Source organism: Neovison vison, chromosome 6 (genome assembly GCF_020171115.1).
Source record: "Neovison vison isolate M4711 chromosome 6, ASM_NN_V1, whole genome shotgun sequence".
Classification (NCBI taxonomy): Eukaryota; Metazoa; Chordata; class Mammalia; order Carnivora; family Mustelidae; genus Neogale; species Neogale vison.
Genome location: NC_058096.1, coordinates 206,059,905 through 206,083,326, shown reverse-complemented (window position 1 = coordinate 206,083,326; position 23,422 = coordinate 206,059,905). Strand labels below are relative to the sequence as shown.

The following is a 23,422-nucleotide window of genomic DNA, read 5'->3' as shown; positions in this document are numbered from 1 at the left end:
GCTCAGGTCATGATCCCAACGTCCTGGGATCGAGCCCCACATCTCTCTTCTGCGGAAAGTCGATTCCTCCTCTCTCTCCCTGCCTGCCTCTCTGCCTACTTGTGATCTCTGTCCGTCAAATAAATAAATAAAATCCTTAAAAAAAAAAAAAGGAAGAAAAGAAAGCGGAGAGCTCAAGCTGCATGGCAAAAACCAGGGGCATGCACACTATGAATTAAAGAAGCCTATTCAACTTTGCAGGGAGTTGGGTTTATACAAGCCATTCTCACCAGCCCCCAGGACCAAGCACACTGCTAAGCCACTAAACAGGTGCTCAGTGTTTGTTGACCAAGAGGCATGTAATCCCACCTCTCTACCTCCAGGGCAGAGTACTCTGAACAGACCCAAACCCTAATGCCTCAATCAAACACTGGTCGGATTCCGTCCTGGGCAGCACAGAATTCTATAAGAATGCCTTACAGAAGAAAAAGGCAGCATCATCTCAGGCATGGATCCTACAGGAACCCTGGGACCAGCATCTATCCCAGGGCTGAGCCCATCACTTACCAACATCTCCTCTTTATCTGGGTGACATCTACTTCTCAGTTTCCGTACATTTAGTAAGAATTATATGTTTAACAGAGTATTTATAGGAGAGTTGTATTTTAGGAAGCAAAGGAAAAGTTCTCAACAAGGTCTTTTAACATACCTGCTAATGAAGTAAGCAATAAATATCACTAATAAAAAAAAAAACTTTTTAAGAATTCTATGTTTTCAGGGGTACCTGGGTGGCTCAAACATCTGCTTTGAGTTCATCACAATTCCAAGATCCTGGGATGGAGCCAGGCTCCCTGCTCAGTAGGGAGTCTGCTTATCCCTCTCCCTCTGCTCTTCCCCTAGCCCCCCTCCCCTGCTCAGGTGCTTTCTTTCTCTCTCTCTTTCTCAAATAAATAATAAAATCTTTAAAAACAAATAAATGAATAGGGGCCTCTAGGTGGTTCAGTCAGTTAAGTGTCTGCTTTTAGCTCAGGTCATTATCCCAGGGTCCTGGGATTGAGTCCCACATTGGGTTCCCCCTGCTCTGTGGGAAGCCTGCTTCTCCCTCTCCCTCTGCTTGCCGTCCCCCTGCTCTTGCTCTCTTTCTCTCGCAAATAAATAAATATTTAGAAATAAATAAAATCTCATGTTTCCACTCTAAGAGATATCTAAAAAGTTATTATGTAATTCAATAACCCCAAACCAATTTATTGTCTTTGTCTAGAGGCTTGAAGACTCGCCGGCCTCTCTCACTGTTCATCAGACTGCCTGACTTTTCCTCTAGAATTCACATGAACTTCTTTTTGACTACACTTTTTTTCTTTCCTTTTCTCTTTTCCTTTCTTTCTTTCTTTTTTCTTTTCTTTTTTTTTAAAGTATGCCCAATGAAAGGCTTGAACTTGTGACCCAGAGATCAAGAATCACATGCTCCACCAACTGAGCCAGCCAGGAGCCAGGAACCCCAAGATTTTACACAAACTTCTGACACAGACCTCTATTAAACCAAGAGATACAGATTTGTATTTTCTTCCATTTCACATCTCTAATGATTTCATGTGGTCTAATTCTGCCTTCCAAATGAGAGAACCATTTTATTAGCTTCAGTCTTCCATATAAAACAGTGGCTGGAATATCAAAGACTCCAGCGCAACCACAAGAGAGCATAGGATGGCAGGGTGAGATAGCAGGAGCTGTGGGCTATCCCCCCAGTGGGGTAACAAACCAGCTCTGTGAATGTGGTCCTCTGAGTAAGAGGAATGCCCAGCTCTTAGATACCATACCTCTCTAACAAGAGTCTTCTGGAAACAGTCAAAGGTCCCAGAATACATGGGTGGTTGTCCAGGCAAACTTGGGGGCTGCGTCTGCAGTCGGACCTGAAACCAGAAGTTAAAATACAGTCATCTATCTCCCAGAAACAGAACTGCCTGCCAAACTCTGAACAGAGAAAACTATGCCTGTGTACATGTCTTTGGCATTCATTTAACCTGCTAGATTCAGACTTCGTTTTCTTCCAGTTTATTCAAAGTCTGCACTCACAGGTCATAAGTACCATGCTTTTTCTACCCCCCTTCATCCAGTTACTTCCACCACTTATTTCTTACTTAATGGATTCCACAATGACCCATGGGATAGGTATTCCCAGCTTACAGATGGGAAGACTGGGTTTAGGGAGTTCAAGTGATATGCCAGTAATAAGGCCTGGCTGATGCAAAGCTCCAGCTCTAGCCAACTCCCCCCTTTCATTTGTGATGGCATGCTTGAAGTTAGGTAAGGCACCCCACAGAGGCATTCTGGAATAACGTGGATTTAATCCTACTTTCCTTGGTTCTCACCCTTCTCAACCTTCTGGTATACCCAATGCTTCAAACTATGTCTTCCTCAAACCTCCCTTCTTACAACTTCTTCTTTTGTCTCCTTTTCTACTCCAGGCATTCTTCAAGGCTTAGCGCCCTACCTATCTGGTCCACATCAATTTCAGAAAATTCAGATTGCAGGGCTTCAGCTTCTGGTCAGGAATGACTATAATTTAGTCATCTCTAGACCTTCTTTCCCATCTTTTTTTTTTTTTAATTAATTAATTTATTTGACAGACAGAGATCACAAGTAGGCAGAGAGGCAGGCAGAGAGAGAGAAGGGGGAAGTAGGCTCCCTGCTGAGCAGAGAGCCCAATGTGGGACTCGATTCCAGGGCCCTGAGATCATGACCTGATCCCAAGGCAGAGGCCCAAACCAACAGGCGGTATCTTTCTTTTAATGCTGTTATTAACATATAATTTACATACCAAACATTCACCCTCTTAAAGTACACAATTCAATGGTTTTTAGTATTTTGAGTTGTGCAACCTTCCTTACAATCAATTTAGAATATTCTCATCACCCCAAAAAGAAATGCCACGCCATTAGTAGTTACTCCCCATTCCTCTCTCCTCTCGGCTCTTAGCAAACACCTACCATCTCTATAAATATGCCTGATATTCACCAAATATTAAGTTTTAATTTTAATTGGCCTATTTGTCTTTTTATTGAGTTACAAGAGTTCTTTACACATTCTGGATCCCAGCCAATATCTGGAACCTCACAAGTGACCCTGAGCCAGGCCATCTGCCTAAGATGCCCCCAAAATCCTACCTCACAAAGACTATGAGAGTTAATGACTACTCTTGTTTCATATCAGTCCGTTTTGGGATAAGTTGTTACACTGTAATAGATAACTGATACACAGTTACTTCTGCAGTCTATTTCCTGGCTGTTTTTCCTGCTCAGAGTTCTTGGGCTTCCAAGTCCTTCTCAGGTTGCTATCATACTAACCTTTTCAAAACACTATTTCAGCATGCTATCCCTCTGTTTCTTTAGAATCTCTTATCCTTATATTTGTTAAGGCCTTATAGGTCACCATAAAGCACCACTGTCTAGGCAATGGAGAGAACATGCAAATCTAAACTCAGAGGACAGAACGGTAGAAATCTCCAGAGGCTCCCACTGCTTTAGCTCTAAAATCCCTTATATTGGCCTTCGAATCCTCCATGGTCAGACATAACCTCCCTTGCTTGGTAGGCAGGGAGAAAGGTATCAAAACTGCTCATCCCTTTTCGTGTTTTTTTTTTTTTTTTGTAAATCTCATCCTTGTCCCATCATGACCTCCTCCAACCAAGTCAGCAAGAACATTAAAGTACCCCATGGCTGATCTTATTTTACAGCCTGACTCCCACTGCCAAGCCTGTAATCTGCCTTCACTCTTGCCCTCCCCAGGCCCAGATGTCTGGGTTTTTCTACTTCTCTAGTCAGAACTCAGCCAGCCCTTAGGGACCTGCCATACAGCCTTTCCAAACTCCCAACTCTGAAATACCGCAGTTCTTGCCTTCTCAGGCCACAACTAGTGACCTTGGACCTTAGAAGGTGCCCCTAGACTAGGCTTTGACTGGAACCCATGTGGCTCTCTGAGGTCAAAAGGACGGCAATCAGTAATCTGTGATTTGTTTAAGCTTAAAAAAGGCTTTCTGGCTGATAAAAACACCAGGGAACATTTTCGGTCATTTATACTTCGGTACAGAGATAACTGGGCTCTTCCTGAGAGGGACATCTGTGGGGAGGAAGGGCAAGAGGATACAGAAGTTAAGAGCAACATTTGTGTAAGGCAGCCAAGAAGGGTTTTGTTTTCTTTCAAGAGAAGTCCCAAATGCCTAGAACTAACAAGATGTCTGGCTCCATGGATCAACAGTAGGATGAGAGACCAGACAATTCTTCTCTTAGCAGACAGTGCTGCCTACAACAACCATTTTCTGGGAAGCACTAATACACACAGCATTTACCATCAGCTGAATAAACATCTGATTTCACGTTTCACAGTGCTCTAACCAGCCTGGTTGTTTTAATCCTGATCTTCCTGTAGGATGACTCTAGCTCTTTCCCAGATGAAAGGCAGCAAAGAGGTTGCTGCCCAAACCTGCCAAGAAGAAGTGTCCCCAGAGCTATCTCCTAGGGGAGAAACCCAACCAATATTCTAATAAGTCCCCTACACAGACTTCCCACTCTGCAAGACTCATGTTGGCTCCCCACAGGCCCACCCTCCACATTATCTGTCAATTTCCTCCAAATTGTGTCCAGAAATAATGATAGAAAACTCAGATAGGGGCGCCTGGGTGGCTCAGTAGGTTATCGAGCCCCACAATGCACTCCCAGCTCAGCAGAGAGCCTCGTTCTCCCTCTCTCTCTGCCTACTTGTGATTTCTGTCAAATAAATAAATAAAATCTTAAAAAAGAAAAGAAAACTCGGATAAAGTTTTGAATGCTAAGTCACAGGGCATGGACTCTGGTCTCCAGGAAGGCCTTGCTAGAAGTGTTGCAGGGGGAGGAACTGAGTTGAGGCAGTATGTGAAGACGACCTGGGAACTAGCTCTGATGAGTTTCCTTTCCAGAGCCTCAGTTTGATTAGGGCTTCCTCACGTGGGAGTTGTAAGGATCATCCCGGCCCTGGAAGAAATCAGTCGCTTGCTTTCCTTGGGAGCGACTCCATCTCTGAGGTTATCGTCACCTTCCACAGGAAGTCTATCAGGCTAACAGGAGGTAATAGGCTGAAGATGGCCAAACCCCTCTCTGCAGCGGGAAAATGAGAAGGAGATGGTGATGGGTGCTCAGAGAATGTGTCAAAAGGCATCTCTAGAATAACTGCACCTCTGCCTAGCTCTCTCCCTGAGGAGGGCTTTAACAGTGACCTGTTTCAATCCTGCTGATAATGTTGTAAGATTTGCAGATAATTAGAGCTTGGGGGGAGGAGTGGGTTTTCTTTCCTGTTCCCAAAGAAGTGGCGCGGGGTCGGGAAAGGATGCCGGACAGAGAACTTTAAATCAGAGCCCTTAATGGACGGTTAGAGGCTGCTCTCTCTGTGCTGTCTCTTTGGGGCGCAAGGAACAGCCCCCGCTCCGCTCTCCAACCCCGCTCCTCCAGCCCCGCCGATCCTCGAAAAGAGTTAAAGGGAGACTTCCTAGACTTCTCATTTAAGTTCCCACGGGCCCCGCTTCTATCCTGGGCTGTGCCTCCTGGGAGACGCTGCACTCTGCGCCCCTCCCGGGCCTCCTCCCTCCAGCCGGCGCCCCAGCTTCCTCGCACCTTGACCGTGTCCAGCGGGTGCCCCACAAATACTAGGCACATGCCGCCAAAGCCGCCGGCCAGCAGGTTCTTGAGCGGGCTGATGGGCTTCGCTTCATCTGCCATGGTCCGTCCGTCGGCCTCGCCGGCAGTGTGTCGGTCTGTTCCGGACGCGTCCTGCTCCACAGCCCCAGCTACAGCGCTGGCAGCGCCAACCTTTCACCCACTTTCGGATGGGCGGGGCAAGAGCCGGGACAGGCTGGGAGGAGGGCCTAGGCAGCCGGGTCTCGCTTCCGCCCGGAGAGCGGCTTCCGGTAGAGGCCCCGCCCCCCGATAGGCGTGGTTCGAGAAAGCGAACCACCTCCGCGCGGTGTTTGGGAGTGCGGGCGGTTAGATTTGCTCCTCCAGGAAGTCTTCTCCGGCTTGAACGTTTTCTACTCTGGGCTCCAATTCCTCCAGTCACTCCACTGAGGCCGACAGCGCTCTACTACGTTCCAGGCACCCTTCCAGGTGCTGGAGGCACAGCTGGTAGCTCAGCACACGGGTCCCTGTCCTTATAGAGCTTATAGAGCATAACAAAGATAAAAAGTGAAAACTAGAGGTGCCTGGGTGGCTCAGTGGGTTAAGCCTCTGTCTTCGGTTCAGGTCATGGTCTCAGGGTCCTGGGATAGAGCCCCGCATCGGGCTCTCTGCTCGGCGGGGAGCCTGCTTCCCCCTCTCTCTGCTCGCCTCTCTGCCTACTGGTGATCTCTCTCTCTCTCTCTCTCTCTCTACCCCTCTGTTAAATAAATAAAATCTTAAAGAAAAAAAAAGTGAAAACTGCATAGTGTATCAAGTGGTGATAACTGCAATGGAGAAAAACCTGGAAAGAGGGTTAGAGAGTATGGGAGACAGCAGGTGAGTCTTTGGCAGTGTTGCGGAGTAGGTAAGGAAGGGTTTCACTGAGGAACTGAGGAAGTAAGTTCTAAGAAGCAGAGGAAAAGAAAAAGCAAAATCCCTGAGTTGGGCTATGCCTGGCCTGTTTGAGGAACCACAGAGAGGCCTTTGAGGCAGAGGAAGAAGTAGCAGGTAATGACATGGAGATAATACTGGCACATTAAACAGGCCTTGTGTGCCACTATGAGGACATCAGCCTCTCCTCTGAAGGAGATGGGAGACAGAAGCCATTCTGAGTTTGTTTGTTTTTAAAGATTTATTTATTTGAGAGAGAGAGAGAGTGCGTGGGCTAGAGCGTGGTGGGGGGAGGGGAAGAGAGAGGAAGAGAGAAACTCAAACAGACTCCATGTTGAGAGTGGAACCCAATACAGGGCTCGAACCCAGGACCCTGAGATCATGACCCTACCTGAAACCTGAGGGCAGTCAACTGACTGCACCACACAGTGCCCTCCATTCTGGGGTTTTGAGCAGGGGAGAGACATAGTGAGTTCACAGCATCCCTCTGACTGCTGGATGAGAATAGACTGTAGGGAGTAAGGAAGAAACAGGGAGCCTTGAAGAAGCTAAAAGTCCTGGTCAGAGGTGCTGGCTTGGATGGGGCACAGAAAAGGAAGTGGTGAGAAGTATTTGGATTTTGGATATATTCTGAAAGAAGAACCTAAAGGAATTGTTAATGAACCAAACATAAGGTATGTGAGAGAGGAGTTAAGGAGGATCCCTTAATGACTCTAGGTGGATGGTATCCAAGTATTAACCATCTTACTTTTTCATCATTTCTGTATATTTAGAAATATTCAGTTAAAAAGCTGTGAGCAGGGATGCCTGGCTGGCTCAGTTGGAAGAACCTGAGACGCCTGATTTTGGGGTTATGAGTTTAAGTCCCATGTCAGAATTACTTAAATAAGTAAAACTTGAACAAACAAAAAAGTTGTGAACAATAGACATGTGGCAGTTATGTCACTGTCATGTCAAGCTGACTTGATAATCCTCCTTTATAGTGCTCTCAGGCTAGAGGGAAGCCGGACTGGGGAAGATGGACAGGCCGTGTATGCTGGGCACGGAAAGATTACTCATCTCAAAGATGAGTAATCTTTCCGTGCCCAGGATCAGGATTGGGATTTGACTGAGCCTGGCTGGTCTAGAAGTCCTATGGGGGAGTAGAGGGCAAGGAGGAGGAGGCAAGTGCCCAAAGCCTGTCTTCTCTATGTCATATATTTTTTCTAAGAGGTGATGGGGAGCCGTGGAACAGTATAAGCATAGTGAAGACATGATTAGATTTGTTTTAGGAAATCAATTTTAGGGGTGCCTGGGTCCCTCAGAGGGTTAAGCCTCTGCCTTCGGCTCAGGCCATGATCTCAGGGTCTTGGATTGAGCCCCGCACCGGGCTCTCTGCTCAGTGGGGAGCCTGCTTCCCTCCTCTCTCTCTGCTTGCCTCTCTGCCTACTTGTGATCTGTCTCTGTGTCAAATAAATAAATAAAATCTTAAAAAAAAGAAAGAAGAAAATCTATTTTAAAGATTTATTTATTTATTTGACAGAACGAGAGAGATCACAAGTAGGCAGAGAGGCAGGCAGAGAGAAAGGGAGAAGCAGGCTCCCTGCTGAGCAGAGAGCCCAATGCGGGGCTCAATCCCAGGACCCTGAGATCATGACCTGAGCCAAAGGCAGAGGCTTAACCCACTGAGCCACCCAGGTGCCCCAAGAAAATCAATTTTAGATGGATGAATCTGTGTTGGGAGAGACTGGAAGCAGGGAGACCAGACAAGAAAGAATTACTGCAGTCTAAGCAAGAGGGAGAGAAGGCGTGAAATGAGGCAAGGGTCACTGTTGGATGGAAAAAGCTAGAATCCAGAGGCTAATATTACCAGAAACCTGCAGCCACTCTGGATTTCAGACACACTCCAACTGCAGTAGTCATGGCACCCTGAGGACACATTTGGTCATTATCAGATGTACAGACTGGGAACCAGGAGAGAGGTGAAGCCAGAGACAGAAGCCAGGAAGGCTTCAGTAAAGAAATATATATCCAACCGCTGGAAGACTATACCATGGGGAAATGGGCTGGCCTGTTAGGAGGAGCCCCCACAGCGGAAGTTGTTGCTAGAGTTTTAGAGGAAACCGAAGAGAGAGTGATGCCTTTCAGTAAAAGGGATAAAAGGGTTAAATGCTGGATGAAGCTAAGGGATTTTAAACACTCCTTAGAATTAACTATTAGTCATTGGTGACATTTAGAAGAAGCTTGCCAAGAGTGTTGATGTGGTAGGTTGAGTACTGAACAGGCAGCAAGAAGGCAGAGGCACTAAGAGCAGTTACTTACTGGTTCAAGGAGTTTGGCAGGGAAGCAAACAGAACAAAGACATAAAGGAAGGTTTAGATTTCAGTGTTTAAGATGAGACTCAACCTCAGCTCCTCATTTCACCAGAATACAATACAAGTAGTATTCCCCGAGCAGTCAAAGTTTTTTCATAATCTCATAGTAGCGCACTTCCTCAACCTTGTTTTTCTCTAGACTCTATCTTCATCTCTGAGCAAACTGAACTTCTCCTGGTTTACCACACAGATCTATTACTTAACTGCCTCCCTGTCTTGACCCAGGCCTTTACACTTACTTTGCCCTTCAGGACATAATGTCCTTCTTCCTACTCTATAACGAGGTACACTGAGTTGCTTCCACATGCTAGACATTGCCCAACCAGTGGTTCTTAACCATTTTCAGGGCAAAAAACGCCTGGTATCCCTTCCCCCAGAAAAATGTACATAGACATATACAGGTTTGCTTTCAGTCTCATGAGAACTTGAAGCCATCCTTGACTTCAGATGAGAAGTACTGTTCCTAAGTCCTGGAAATCAAATATGGGCTAATCTTCCTAATGTCCCTTCTTTGGTCCTTTTTTCTTCTTTCTTTCTTCCTGGCCTCAAATTCTAAGTCTGGCCAGAAATCTCTCCAATCTCTGTACTTATCATGGGCTTCACCCTTTTTGCCCAAAGGGATCTCAAACTCAGGATTCCTGAAGGTAAGTGGCATCCAGAAAAAAAGAACCCACAAGAAATCTTGAATTTATTTATTTTTTTAAAGATTTTATTTATTTGACAGATAGAGATCACAAGTAGGCAGAGAAGCAGGCAGAAAGAGAAGAAGGGAAGCAGGCTCACTGCTGAGCAGAGCCCCCCCCCCCACAATGCAGGGTTGGATCCCAGGATCCTGGGATCATGACCTGAGCTGAAGGCAGAGGCTTTAACCCACTGAGCCACCCAGGCGCCCCAAGAAATCTTGAATTTAAAAGAACTTCACAGATGAGATGAATTAAAGTAGGGACACTCCAAGAAGAAAATTAGAAAGCTGAAAGATCAAGCTGCTAAATCTCTTTAAAAAGGCAATGTCAAAAAAAGACAAGCTGAAAAAGAAGAAAGGGAAATTATGGCACAAAAAACAGATTCAGAAGCTCCCACCTCTCTAATAGTATTTCCAGTAGGAAAAGACAACAGGGAAAGAGGATATAACCAAAGAAATGAAGAAAATATCTCAGTAGGAAACTCACATCTTTCAACTGAAAAAGGCCAGTGAGAACCAACCAAGATGAATAACAAAAGGCATCTATATGTTCTACGGCAACTTTTCAGAACAAAAGGGAAAAGAATCTTAGAAGCTTTCAGAGTGGGAAAAAAAAAAGGAGCTATCAAGCAAGGAATAAAAATTAAAACATGGGGGAATTATCATTCACCATGCTGACTATAAGACAACAGAAAATAAGTTACAGGGGCGCCTGGGTGGCTCAGTGGGTTCTGCCTTGGGCTCAGGTCATAATCTCAGGGTCCTGGGATTGAGTCCCATATCTGGCTCTCTGCCCAGCAGGGAGCCTGCTTCCCCCTCTTTCTCTGCCTGCCTCTTTGCCTACTTGTGATCTGTCTCTGTCAAAAAAATACAAATCTTAAAAAAAAAAAAAAGAAAATAAGTTCCAACTTCTGAGGTAAAATCATTTTGAACCTTCAATCTTATACCGAGCTGAACTAGCATTCAAGTAGCTGGAAGCAACAAGCATACTTTTAATGAAGAAAAGAAAAACTTGTTAAGTTTGCTACCCATGTGCCTTCTCTTTAGGAATTAGTCAGGAATATACTACTTACTGCCAAACAAATGAATCCAAGAAAGAAAATATGGTAAGCAAAGAAACTTGCAAAACTAATAGTGATCTTTTTTTAAATTTTTAATTTATTAACATATAATGTATTATTAGCCCCAAGCGTACAGGTTTTTTTTTTTTAAGAAATTTTATTTATTTATTTGACGGACAGAGATCACAAGCAGGCAGAGAGGCAGACAGAGAGCAGGAAGCAGGCTCCCTGCTGAGCAGAGAGCCCGATGTGGGGTTCAGTCCCAGGACCTGGGAACATGACCTGAGCTGAAGGCAGAGGCTTTAACCCACTGAGTCACCCAGGGGCCCCTGTGAATCACCAGGTTTATATACTTCACAGCACTCACCATAGCACATACCGTCCCCAATGTCCATAACCCAACCACCCTCTCCCTAAACCCCTCCCCCCTGCAATCTTCAGTTTGTTTTGTGAGATTAAGAGTCTCTTATAATGTGTCTCCCTCCTGATCCCATCTTGTTTCATTTATTCTCTTCCTATCCCCCAAAACCTCTACGTTGCCTTTCAACTTCCTCATATCAGGGGCAAAACTAATAGTTATCTTCATAATCATTGATATTCAATTAAAAATAAGATTCTTGAAGATTCATATGAAACGTGGTACCTAGCCATATCCAACAGTGTTCTGTTTGTGGTGGATTTCACCATTACCTATTCCTAAATTTTAGAGGCCAGCATAACCCTGATGCCAAAATCAGACAAGGATAGCATTCACATAGAAAAAGGAAACCAGAAACTACTATCACTTAATGCATGAATAATAAAAATATTAAAAGTAAAATATTAGCAAATCAATTTCACAAAGTTTTAAATGGATAAGGTATTATGACCAAATGTGGTTTAAAATCAGTGAATACCAGGGTACCTGACTGGCTCAGTGGGTAAAGCATGCAACTCTTGATCTCAGGGTCATGGGTTCAAGCCCCACATTGGGTGTGGAGCTTACTTAAAAATCCCATAATGTGTTGGGGCACCTGGGTGGCTCAGCCATTCAAGCAGCTGCCTTCCGCTCAGGTCATGACCCCAAGGTCCTAGGACTGAGCCCTGCCTACCCGTGCTTTCTCTCTGTCAAATCAAAAAAAACAATCTTTTAAAAAATGTTTTAAAAACCCCATAATGCGGTCATAACACTAGTATAGTAAGGATGACAATCTTATGATCATCTCAATAAATAGTAGTAACTATGTAATATTTGTGGTGGACGTGGAGTTATGAGCTAGAACCTTCTTCAAGGAAGGCCTGGCTGCCCAGCTGTGGAACACAGTAGCAGACAGCCTCTAGCTCTCAGTCCTTCAGGAGATGCCTTAGCTTCAGATAGGTGCCTCCCCTCTAGGCATACCCTTCCCAAGACAGCCTACACCCAGTGACTTAGCAAGTGTACAAATCCAAGTATGTAAAAGTGTGTAAATATCAGTCTGACCCAGTATAAGATACTCTGATAGGCACTGTTCATTCTGTTACAGGGTTGCAGGGTCAAAGAATGAATCTCAGACACAAAAGGATGAATAGTTTATTAAGTGAAGGTGAGAACAGAAAGAAAGTTCTCTAGAGTGAGAGGGGTTCCTTCGTGGTTGCCAAATGATATAGTTTTGAAATGTTGGTGAGGTCTGGAGCCAATGACCAAGGAAGAATTCTGGAGATGTCTTTGGTGCAAAAAGGTGATTTTATTAAAACTTGGGGACAGGACCCATGGGCAGAGAGAGCTGCACTGGGGTCATGCAGAGTGGCCCATTATACACTTTCAAGTTGGGAGGGGATTAGGGATAGCGTAAGCCTCCAATGAATTTTGGAAGGAAGGTTTCCAGGACCTTGAGGGGGCTAGCTATTGTTAGGAAAAGGTCATTACTGTCCAATAAAACCTTAGTCATGAGTCCCTTCGGATGTATATCAGTGGGTCATATGCTTGGGGGATGATTGCCAACATGTATCATGGGGTGGGTAGAGATAAATGAAGTTTCCAAAGGAATTTTTGTATGTTAAAGAAGACTTACAGGCTCCCCAGGGGTTTGGCTACAGTTGCCTTTTACCCTTAGCAAAGTGTCAGCATCTAGGCAGTTGAGTCCCTAGAGGAATGTCACTCTGCCTATTACAAAAACTTGTAAATGGTCTGTAAGTAGTAAGGAAATTAAGTAAATTTTCTCCTGCCTTCATTTCCCACATCAATTCCAGTGCTCTCTGCTGTGTTAATGGCAGCTTCACTGGGCCTGCAAAACAGTTTAACTTTTGCCTCTGCCCAATTCCGCTTCCTGATCCTTCCCTTTATGTATGTTGGTACCTAATAAATACCTTGCTCTCTCAATTCCAACTCAGCACTTGTTTCCAGAGAGTGTGACAAGCAGTAGTAGCACATAATCATTCCTTATCAAAAACAAAACAAAGTTGGGGGGTAACTGGCTTGCTCAGAGTCAGAGGAGTATGCAACTCTTGCTCTTGGAGTCGTGAGTTCAAGCCCCATGTTGGGTGTAGAGATTACTTAAAGAAAAAGTAAAAAAAAAAAAAAATTAAAAAGGAAAAGTACATAGGGACACCTGGTTGACTCAGTCAGAAGAGTGTGTGACTCTTCTTGATCGCTGGGTTGTGAGTTCAAGTCCCACATTGGGTGTAGAGATTACTAAAAACAAAGAAACAAACTTTAAAAAAGGAAAAGAACAGAAAACTGTAAACTTAAGATTTTAGGTAAACTCCCCCCCTTTTTAAAGATTTTATTTATTTGTCAGAGGGAGCAGAAGCAGGGGAAGCGGCGGGCAGAGGGAAAAGCAGGCTCCCCGCTGAGCAAGGAACCAGATACAGGACTCAATCCCAGGACCCCAGGATCATGACTTGAGAAGAAGGCAGACACTTAACTGAGTCACCCAGGCATCCCTGTATGTATATGTGTGTGTGTGTGTGTGTGTAGATTTCATATACATATGTATATATATCTATATGATATATCTATATATCTATATCTATCTACATTATATCTATATCATGTGGAGATTTCATATATGTATGTGTGTATATATATATGTGTATATACACATATATATGAAATATACACACACACACACACACACAAACCCTTTTTTCATTAATAAAAAGTTATTATCAATATTATTCTGCTTTTTCATTCAGTGGAAGGTACACTTATCCCCATTTCACAAATGAGAAAACTGTCACAGAGAGGTGAAGTTCCTTGCCCAAGTTCACACAGTTAGGAAGTCACCAAACTAGGATTCTAACCCTGAGCATCTGGCTCCAGATGCCCACCTCTATAGGCCTATAAGGCTAAAGCCTGTGATTGAAAGCTTTGAGAGGTTTTGAATAGGGAATTGACACATTTTTATACTTTAAAAAGATCTTTCTAGATAACATATAGAACATGGGGTGCCTGGGTGGCTCAGTGGGTTAAAGCCTCTGCCTTCAGCTCAGGTCATGATCCCAGGTTCCTGGGATCGAGCCCCGCATCAGGCTCTCTGCTCAGCGAGGAGCCTGCTTCCTACTCTCTCTCTGCCTGCCTCTCTGCCTACTTGTGATCTCTGCCTGTCAAATAAATAAAAATTAAAAAAAAAAAAGATAACGTATAGAACAGATATAGTAGGATAGGTAGAAGTATGGAGACTAGGTAATTGCTCACATCCAGGCACATATGGTGGTGGTCTGTACTAGAGCAGCAGATGGGGAGAAGTGCCAAATAGGGACAGATCAAGGAGGTATAGCACTTATGGATTGAATGTGGAACTGGAAAGGGAAAGAAGAGTCATAGGAGACTTGTAAATTTTTGGCCTGAGTAAACAATGAGAGATAGTAGCATTACTGAGCTGAGACACACTTGGGGAATGACCAGTTTGGGGTTAAAATTGAGTTTTGTTTTTGGGACTTCAAATTTGAGTGTTAAGGGGCGCCTGGGTGGCTCAGTGGGTTGGGCCTCTGCATTTGGCTCAGGTCATGATCTCAGGGTCCTGGGATCGAGCCCTGCATCGGGCTCTCTGCTCAGGAGGGATCCTGCTTCCCCCTCTCCCTCTGCCTGCCTCTCTGCCTACTTGTGATCTCTGTCAAATAAATAAATAAAATCTTTTAAAAAAATAAAAAAATTTTGAGTGTTAATATGACTTCCAAATGGGCTTTTTTTTTTTTTAAAGATTTTGTTTATTTGACAGACAGAGATCACAAGTAGACAGAGAGGCAGGCAGAGAGAGAGAGAGAGAGGGAAGCAGGCTCCCTGCTGAGCAGAGAGCCCGATGCGGGACTCGATCCCAGGACCCTGAGATCATGACCTGAGCCGAAGGCAGCAGCTTAACCCACTGAGTCACCCAGGCACCCATCCAAATGGGCATATTGAACGGTCAATTGAATATATTGAATGTGGATGTGGAGTTTAGGGAATTGGGTAGGGCTAGAAAGAAAAATCTGTTACATCATCATTGTGTTGGAGGTCCTTGGGCAGAGACTGGATGAGATTACTGGAGAATGAGTGTAGTTAGAGCAGAGGATGAAGACAGAGTGACTCCATTCCCCTGTGCGGTACTCCTCACAGCGATTTCATACTTATTTCATGATTTCTCTGATTTTTTTCATCTCTTACTAGATCAAAGCTCCAAAACTGCAGGGACTGTGATCTCCTTCCCCCACCATTGTATCTAACAACATGGTGCCTGGCCTTCAGCTGGGCTCAAAGAATCAAAGGCGTTTTTAAAAGGTGATTTGGCAATACGTGCATAGCAGTTGACTCACAATACCATTTCTAGAAATATAACCCCAAACATGTTCAGAGCCATGCAAAAAGAAGTACATCCAAGGGTGTTTATAGTGACATTATCTATAATTGTGAAAAACTGGAAACAGATGACCTGCAAAGGGAGCATGGTCAATCTGTAAATATAGATATATGTGTAAATGCATAGAAAGGATCAGACAATGGTAACAACCCCAGATAGGGTAAAGAGAGTTGAAGTGAGTTAATGGGAATATTCACATGTTGCTATCAATACTTTTTGTTAATTTTTTACAACTTTAATATATCAATATATTAGTTGCATAATTAAAATCAATAAAGGTGAAGGTCAAAGCTGTATGTATAAGATCCATATATGTAATATGTGATGGGACAGATTATATTCTCCAAAGATGGCCACACCAACATATATCCCATTCCACATGTTTTTCTTACAGTGTGATATGATGTTGGTTTTCCTCTATCAAGGGTGGGGCTTCGTTTCATTCCTTTGAACCTGAGAGGATATTTGCAACCACTTGGGCCAATAAAATGTGGTAGAAGTAATGCTGTCTGACTTCAAAGGCTAAGGTATAAAAAGAGATACAGCTTCTACCTAGCTCTATTCTCGTAAGGCACTTGTCCTTGGAACCCTATCCTTGGAACTCTATCATGGAAACCAGACCAATGAGCAGAGGCCATGTGTGTATGTATTTTGGCTAACAGCTCCAGCTAGACCCCCAGCTGACAGCCACCAAAACCCACGGAATATATGAGCAAACAATGCTTCCTATGATTCCATCTCCTAGCTTTTGAGTCTTCCAGCTGACATCCCAGACACTGAGGAGCTGAGATAAACCATTTCCACTGTGACCTGTCTCGATTTCTGAACCACAGAGATCATGAGACTTTTAAATATTTCACATGCACACATATTTTGAAAAAGTATATATATATAAACATACACACTTCATTTATTATTCTTATCACTTAAGAGTACATAAAAAATACCTTTCCTTATTAATAGATGCCTTAGTACTGCATCATTGTTAATGGTTTTCTTTATTGTATATTTTACCATAATTTAACAAACTATTACTTTTGGACATTTTGGGTGCTGTAAACGTTCCCTATTTGAATCATGATTCCAAAGCACATATATGTGCACATATATATATATATTTTTTTTAGATTTTTATTTATTTATTTGACAGAGAGAAATCACAAGTAGATGGAGAGGCAGGCAGAGAGAGAGAGAGGGAAGCAGGCTCCCTGCTGAGCAGAGAGCCCGATGCGGGGCTCGATCCCAGGACCCCGAGATCATGACCTGAGCTGAAGGCAGCGGCTTAACCCACTGAGCCACCCAAGCGCCCCTGTGCACATATTTTTATGATATCCTTAAATATTTTTGTTTCTTTAAAAGATTTTATGTATTTATTTGGCAAAGAGAGACATAGCAAGAGAGGGAAAACAGCAGGGGTTGTGGGAGAGGGAGAAGCAGGTTTGTCATGGAGCAGGGAGACCGATGTGGGGCTCGATCCGAGGACCCTGGGATCATGACCCAAGCTGAAGGCAGACACTTAATTGACTGAGCCACCCAGGCACCCCTATTTTGGCTTAATTCTTAAATCTCTATTTCCTGGACAGAAACTGCCCCTGGTATTATCATCAGCCCAATAAATGGTTATGTAATACAGTAATATTGAAAACATGATTGTGGGCACCTGGGTGGCTCAGTGGGTTAAGCCTCTGCCTTCGGCTCAGGTCATAATCTCAGGGTGCTGGGATCGAGCCCCACATGAGGCTCTCTGCTCAGCAGGGAACCTGTTTCCCCCTTTCTCTCTGCCTGTTGCTCTGCCTATTTGTGATCTCTGTCAATAAATAAAATTTTTGAAAAAAAAAAAAAAGAAAGAAAACATGGTTGGATCTGTGCCCTTAAGAAACTCACCTTTTGGGGGATGCCTGGGTGGCTCAGTTGGTTAAGCAGCTGCCTTTGGCTCAGGTCATGATCCCAGCGTCCTGGGATCGAGTCCCACAGCTGGCTCCTTGCTCGGCAGGGAGCCTGCTTCTCCCTCTGCCTCTGCCTGCCATTCTGTCCGCCTGTGCTCTCTCTCTCTCCCTCTCTCTCTGACAAATAAATAAATAAAATCTTTAAAAAAAAAAAAAAAAAAGAAAAAGAAACTCACCTTTTGGGATTCCCAGGTGGCTCAGTCAGTTAAGCATCAACTCCTGATTTTAGATGATCACAGGGCTATTAGATTGAGCTTCTGCCCAGGGTACAGCCTGCTTAGGATTCTCTCTCTCTCTCTCCCTCTTTCTTGCTGTCCCTCTCTAAAACAAACAAGCAAAAACTCACCTTTAGTAGAAGACAGGTGAACAAATATGGATAATGCTTGTTCATATTTGTTCACATGTCAAGCATATAACATGTTCACATATAATATATATATATATATATTATATGTACATCCATGTGCTTGACATGTGAACAAATTCTCTATTTTGCAATGCAAATAGTGGTACAGAAAATTTCCTTTTGTTTGCTGGAGAGCATTTATTACCAGTATACCAAAATGAAAGCTTCTACTTCAGATTTCATTTGCAAAAAATATACGTTAGGTCTTTTCCTAGTATCATAATTTAAAGGAGTATGTTTCGTGAAGACAAATGAAAGAAGCACATTCAAGTTTAGTAGACTTTTACATTGTTAAGATATATAAAATTCGTAATCCTGCAATTGTTAGTCATTGCTATTGATTTTCACTCCAAATTTATTTGGGCTTTCTAGGATTTGTTTCCTTCTGCAGAGGGAGGATTTCTAGTATTTGCGCCTTATTTAGGTACATGCTCTTAAACTGTTAGCTGAAAACCATGTATAAGAAATACACGAATACACGCATGAAGCAAGAAATAAGAGCTCGTTACACACTGATTCTTTGCGTATCAGTACATACACGACTTGTGTATGGGTGGAAATAGTTTGGGTTATGAGAAGAGTCGCACAGCCAGGATGCTCCGTAACATCACCCGCTTCACCCTCGCATTTTCACTCGTGCAGCAGCAACCTGAGGGAGTCTCCGGGTCTTTCTATCCACAACACTTGGCAACAGGTCCTAGAAGGAACTGGCAGTCATAATGACGCATAATTCCTAAACTGCTTCTAGAAACCGTGTAGCAAGGCAAATGTGGAATTGAAGAAACGAAATCACAATTCAATCTTGGACGATGAATGGGAAGCGGGAGACCTGGGTGGGCCAGGCCGCGGAGAGTAAAAGGAAAGCCCGGCCCGGTCTGTGCGGCTGGGGGGCCACCAGGCGGCGGGCTGAGAGTGCAGGCAGAAATTCCCGGGCCGGCGCGGCGACCTACAGCCCCAGTTCTTCTTCCACCAGACAGCGGCCGGGAGACAACGGTCCTTTGGTACTCCATGGACGTCAGCGTGTCTTCTGTGTGCACTACACTCGAATACAGTGAAGCGAGCAGTCCATGAGAAAAACGCTGGTTAAAATTATCCCGGCGGGCGGTGCCAGCGGGAGAAAGCCGGAAGAGACGCCTTGACCACTCTCCAATAAGCCGGCTCCTCTCCTCCGCCGCCTCCCACAGCCGTGGGCACTGGCCGTGCCAGGTCACACTTAGGATCGCAGTGCTGGACTGCAGTGAAGCGCGGGCCAAGGGACGCTATCACCCAGCACCAGCCCGCGACCTCGGCGACCTCGGGTCGACCCCGGGCCGGAAGTGACGCAACTGCACTGAGCACTTCCGGAGCTGCGGAGACGGCTCCACCGGAGGAAGGAGCGCGGGCCTTGACCGGCGTCGGCCCGTAGTCTCCGCCGCCGCCTCTGCGCCTGTGTCTGAAACCTCTGGCCCGGCCGGACCCGGTCTAGTCCGCCCGGGCTCAGCGGCCGAGGGCTGCGGCTCCCAGTAAGTGTGCGGCGCGGGTCGCGGCCTTGTTTACCCCGGCGGGCCGGGGAGGGGGGGGTTGCCTCGCCGCGCGCCTCCCTAGCCTTACCGGGGCTCCGCCTTCATCGCCTCCCGCGAGGTCCCGGTGCCCCCGGGCGCTGGGTCCCGGTCTCAGCGCCCACGCCGCTCGCGGAGGGGCGGCTGAGGGCTACGACAAGGCGGCGGGCGCCTGGCGTTTCTCGGTTTTTCCTTCTCCTCCCGTTTTCCCAGCTCCCGGAGAGGTCGGAGGCCAGTGCCTCTGACCGACCGACCGGCGCCGGCGCCTTTGGGCCCTCCCCACCGGGCGCGCCGGGGATACGCGCCGCCCCCGGGGCCCCGCACTCTAGTTATCATTCGGAGCCCTCGCAGTGCCACCCGCGCAGTTAGTTAACGCTCGCCTGCGAAGGGTCCCCCTGCGCGTGGGTTCGGTGTCCTCGCGGCGGTCCCTGCGCCTCGGTAGAAACGTGCGGCCCAGGAGTTGGGCCGTCGTCTCTCCGGACGCTGCTGTGCTAGCCGCGGGAGAGACAACCGTGTTGTCTGATGACTTCACCTCTGTACTGATTGTTGCTCTGTCCCGTAGAACTTTCTGCCACAATGGACATATTCTATACTTTTGTTCTTAAGTAGGGTAACCACTAGCTACACGTGGCTGTTGAGCATTTGACTTATGGCTAATGCGACTGAAAACCCGAATTTTAGGGTTTTGTTTATTTTTATTTTTTTAAAGATTTTATTTATTTATTTGACAGACAGAGATCACAAGTAGGCAAAGAGGCAGGCAGAGAGAGAGAGGAGGAAGCAGTCTCCCTGCTGAGCAGAGCCCAATGCGGGGCTCGATCCCAGGACCCTGAGATCATGACCAGAGCCGAAGGCAGAGGCCTTAACCCACTGAGCCACCCAGGCGCCCCCTGTTCAGTTTTAAAAGTTAAATTTTAATAACCATACGGGACTAGTGGCTACCATATTAGACAGGCTAATATAGTGTCAGGTTTTGAAACTAAGTTATTGGTTCATATATTTTTTTTAAGGTTTTATTTATTTGACACAGAGAGAGAGATCACAAGTAGGCAGAGAGGCAGGCGGCGGGGGAGGGGGAGGGCGGGGGGGCAGGCTGCCCGCTGAGCGGAGAGCCTGATGCAGGGCTAGATCCGAGGACCCTGAGATCATGACCTGAGCTGAAGGCAGAAGCTTAACCCACTGAGCCACCCAGGCGCCCCTGGTTCATATTTTTAAAGTGCTAAGTAGGGGCGCCTGGGTGGCTCAGTGGGTAAGCCGCTGCCTTCGGCTCAGGTCATGATCTCAGAGTCCTGGGATCGAGCCCCGCATCAGGTTCTCTGCTCAGCGGGGAGCCTGCTTCCTCCCCTCTCTCTGCCCCATAAATAAATAAAATCTTAAAAAAAAAAAATAAAGTGCTAAGTAGTTTTCTTCAGAGATGTATCCTTATTAAATGACCATTCAGAGCCAAATGTTATGTTTGGAGTAAACATCTTCAGACTTGCCAAAAAGTTTTCTTGTCAACTTTAAACTGAGAGAGAAGTCTTCAGTTTAGATCCTTTAGCCCAGGGAGGGAGGGTGTCACGTCTCCTCAACATGTGACTTTGGTTCTGGGGGAAAAGTAATTTATATTACTCCTTTTCTGTTTGGGGTGGAGGGATAATATTTAACATCCAAAGGAAATCAGAGCATTGTCATTATTCTTGTAATAAGGCAGCGACATTCAGGCCCCTTCAAACAATGTCAGCACTCTTTTGAGTATAATTAGGGATAATTTAATTTTGAAAAGATTAAAAATTAAGTTTTTATTTAAATCTGGACCTAGAACTCTCACCAAGTATGAAATGACTTTCTCTTTTTTGGAGGGGAGTATGAAGTTTTCCCCTGCTTCTTGAGTATTTAGTTAGTGAGAAGCCTTTGGGCAACATCTAAGTTCAAATCCTGGGGAGAAAGCCAGAGAAAGTGGAAACCTTGGTCTTCTGTTTGTTGTGATTCTGGAGGTAGCTTTGTGGATAGTATTAGGTTCTCGGGAAGGGTAGTGGGGAGTTATAAATCCCTGTAGCCAGTGGATCTGGTGGAAGTATTAATTCTGGGTGATACCGGTTGCTAGCACTGTGATCCTGGCAAGTTACTTAACCTTTCTGAACTGTGGCTTCCTCATTTGTAAGAAGGGAATTATAGCCACTTTGTAGGGTTGTGAAGATGAGAATGAGTCAAACCTAAAATTGGCCCTCATTAAATGAGAGCAAATATTGGTAGTGAAATACTGTAGATGGGAGCAGTATTTATGAATTTTATTTCCCGGTAAGCAATATCTTTAATAAAAATACAAGTAAAAGAAAAAAGACATTAAGGGGCGCCTGGGTGGCTCAGTGGGTTGAGCCTCTGCCTTTGGCTCAGGTCATAATCTCAGGGTTCTGGGATCAAGCCCTGTGTGGGGACTCTCTGCTCAGCAGGGAGCCTGCTTCCCCCCTCTCAGCATGCCTCTCTGCCTGCTTGTGGTCTCTGTCTGTCAAATAAATAAAATCTTAAAAAAAAAAAGATTTTAAAAAAATCAATTGTTCTTTACTGTTTTAGAAATAATCTTCCATAATCATTGTTTAGACCTTGATTTTCATTTGGTTTATATTTACTTGTCCATGTTTGAAGTATTTTTTTGGAAGTTACAAAGTTTTAGTTTTTTGAGAAATCCTGTAGTATAAAGAAATAGACATAAGATTTCTAATTGAGTGAGCAAATAGTACTTATATATTATATAGTCTTGCATAGTGAGCTCTGTATCTCTGAGCAGGTCAGATGACCCTTGAGCATGTCAGAAGATAGGTGACAAAGGGGGATTAATATTGCCTAGTGGGGATACTATTGGGGACATTCTTTATTTCAAAATAATTCTTTCATGAGTAAGTGAGATCTGAAATACTGGCAATATTTGTTGTTAGATTATCACCGTGGAAGTTATTTTATACTAAAAATTTCATTTTAAGTCAGTTGCAATTTACTTTGTCCACTTCTGTGCAACATTTAGGGTTGAAATTGTGATAGTGACTTAGGGAATCTGAACCATAGGCATAAGGTGGTGGGTTTTCAAACTGAGGGAGGGAACTGGGTATCTATTTACATCACCAGTATTCTAGGTTAAATTCTTTTTTTTTTTTTTTAAGATTTTATTTATTTATTTGACAGACAGAGATCACAAGTAGGCAGAGGCAGGCAGAGAGAGAGGAGGAAGCAGGCTTCCTGCTGAGCAGAGAGCCTGATGCGGGACTCGATCCCAGGACCCTGAGATCATGACCTGAGCCGAAGGCAGCGGCTTAACCCACTGAGCCACCCAGGCGCCCTCTAGGTTAAATTCTTATTGACTGTTTACTTTGAGCACTTTGTTTTCTAGAAGGCCATGTAACTCCTGTTGTTAATAACTCTTCTCAATATAATGGTATACATGTTTCTGTGGGACTTAAAATAATTTCATAGTTACTCTGCTCCCTTGCTACTTATCCTTTTAAATGTCTTCACTTGTTAAAAAATAAATTTGCAAAACCAGGGTACCAATGTCAAAAATATAAATAGAATTTTCTCTTTTCATTTTAGATGGAAATTATATGACAGACTATTTGGGGTGACATCTTGAAAGATCTTCAAGAATTGCAGGTATTTTTAATTTAAAGATTAACTTTCTCCTATGGGAAAAGTACTATAGTTCATTTGTAATTAGCTGATTCTGCCATATAAAACAATTTGTTAAAAAGTCAAACTGAAAATATTAGTACTGCTCTCATTAATGTGATTTTTTAAAAAACTGGGCATTTATGGTTAGCATGTCAAACTTAGATTCACTGATGATTTTTTTTTTAATTTTTATTTATTTACTTATTTATTTGACAGAGAGAGATCTCAAGTAGGCATAGAGGCAGGCAGGGTGGGGGGCGGGGAGAGATTCCCCGCCTAGCAGAGAGCCCAGTGTGGGGCTAGATCCCAGGACCCTGAGACCATGACCCCAGCCGAAGGCAAAAGCCCAACCCTCTGAGCCACCCAGGCGCCCTGATTGACTGATATATATGTGTGTGTGTATATATATATATATATTTTTTTTTTTTTTTTTAAGATTTTATTTC

At 44.6% G+C, this 23,422-nt stretch overlaps 3 protein-coding genes across 3 annotated transcripts in view; 1 reads left to right on the top strand and 2 right to left on the bottom strand.

The window, feature by feature from the left end:
• SLC25A20 (solute carrier family 25 member 20) overlaps nt 1-5,856 on the bottom strand; it is a 29,970-nt gene extending 24,114 nt beyond the window's left edge. Inside the window, exons 1-2 of the mRNA XM_044253609.1 lie at nt 5,622-5,856; nt 1,797-1,889 (exon numbers count right to left, since the gene is read on the bottom strand). Of these exons, the coding sequence (XP_044109544.1) occupies nt 1,797-1,889; nt 5,622-5,726 (198 nt within the window). The 5' untranslated portion in view covers nt 5,727-5,856. The remainder of the gene's footprint in view (nt 1-1,796; nt 1,890-5,621) is intronic.
• Nucleotides 5,857-17,675: 11,819 nt separating this feature from the next.
• LOC122910202 (uncharacterized protein ARIH2OS-like) lies at nt 17,676-20,279 on the bottom strand. Its single transcript, XM_044254864.1, is given in 5 exon segments — nt 17,676-18,979; nt 18,981-19,179; nt 19,181-19,284; nt 19,287-19,485; nt 20,262-20,279. Coding segments are annotated over 5 exon segments (1,032 nt in total). The 3' UTR covers nt 17,676-18,467.
• Nucleotides 19,124-23,422, top strand: part of ARIH2 (ariadne RBR E3 ubiquitin protein ligase 2) — a 53,070-nt gene continuing 48,771 nt past the window's right edge. Inside the window, exons 1-2 of the mRNA XM_044253607.1 lie at nt 19,124-19,298; nt 22,899-22,958. The gene's annotated coding sequence lies outside the window, so the exon portion shown is untranslated. The remainder of the gene's footprint in view (nt 19,299-22,898; nt 22,959-23,422) is intronic.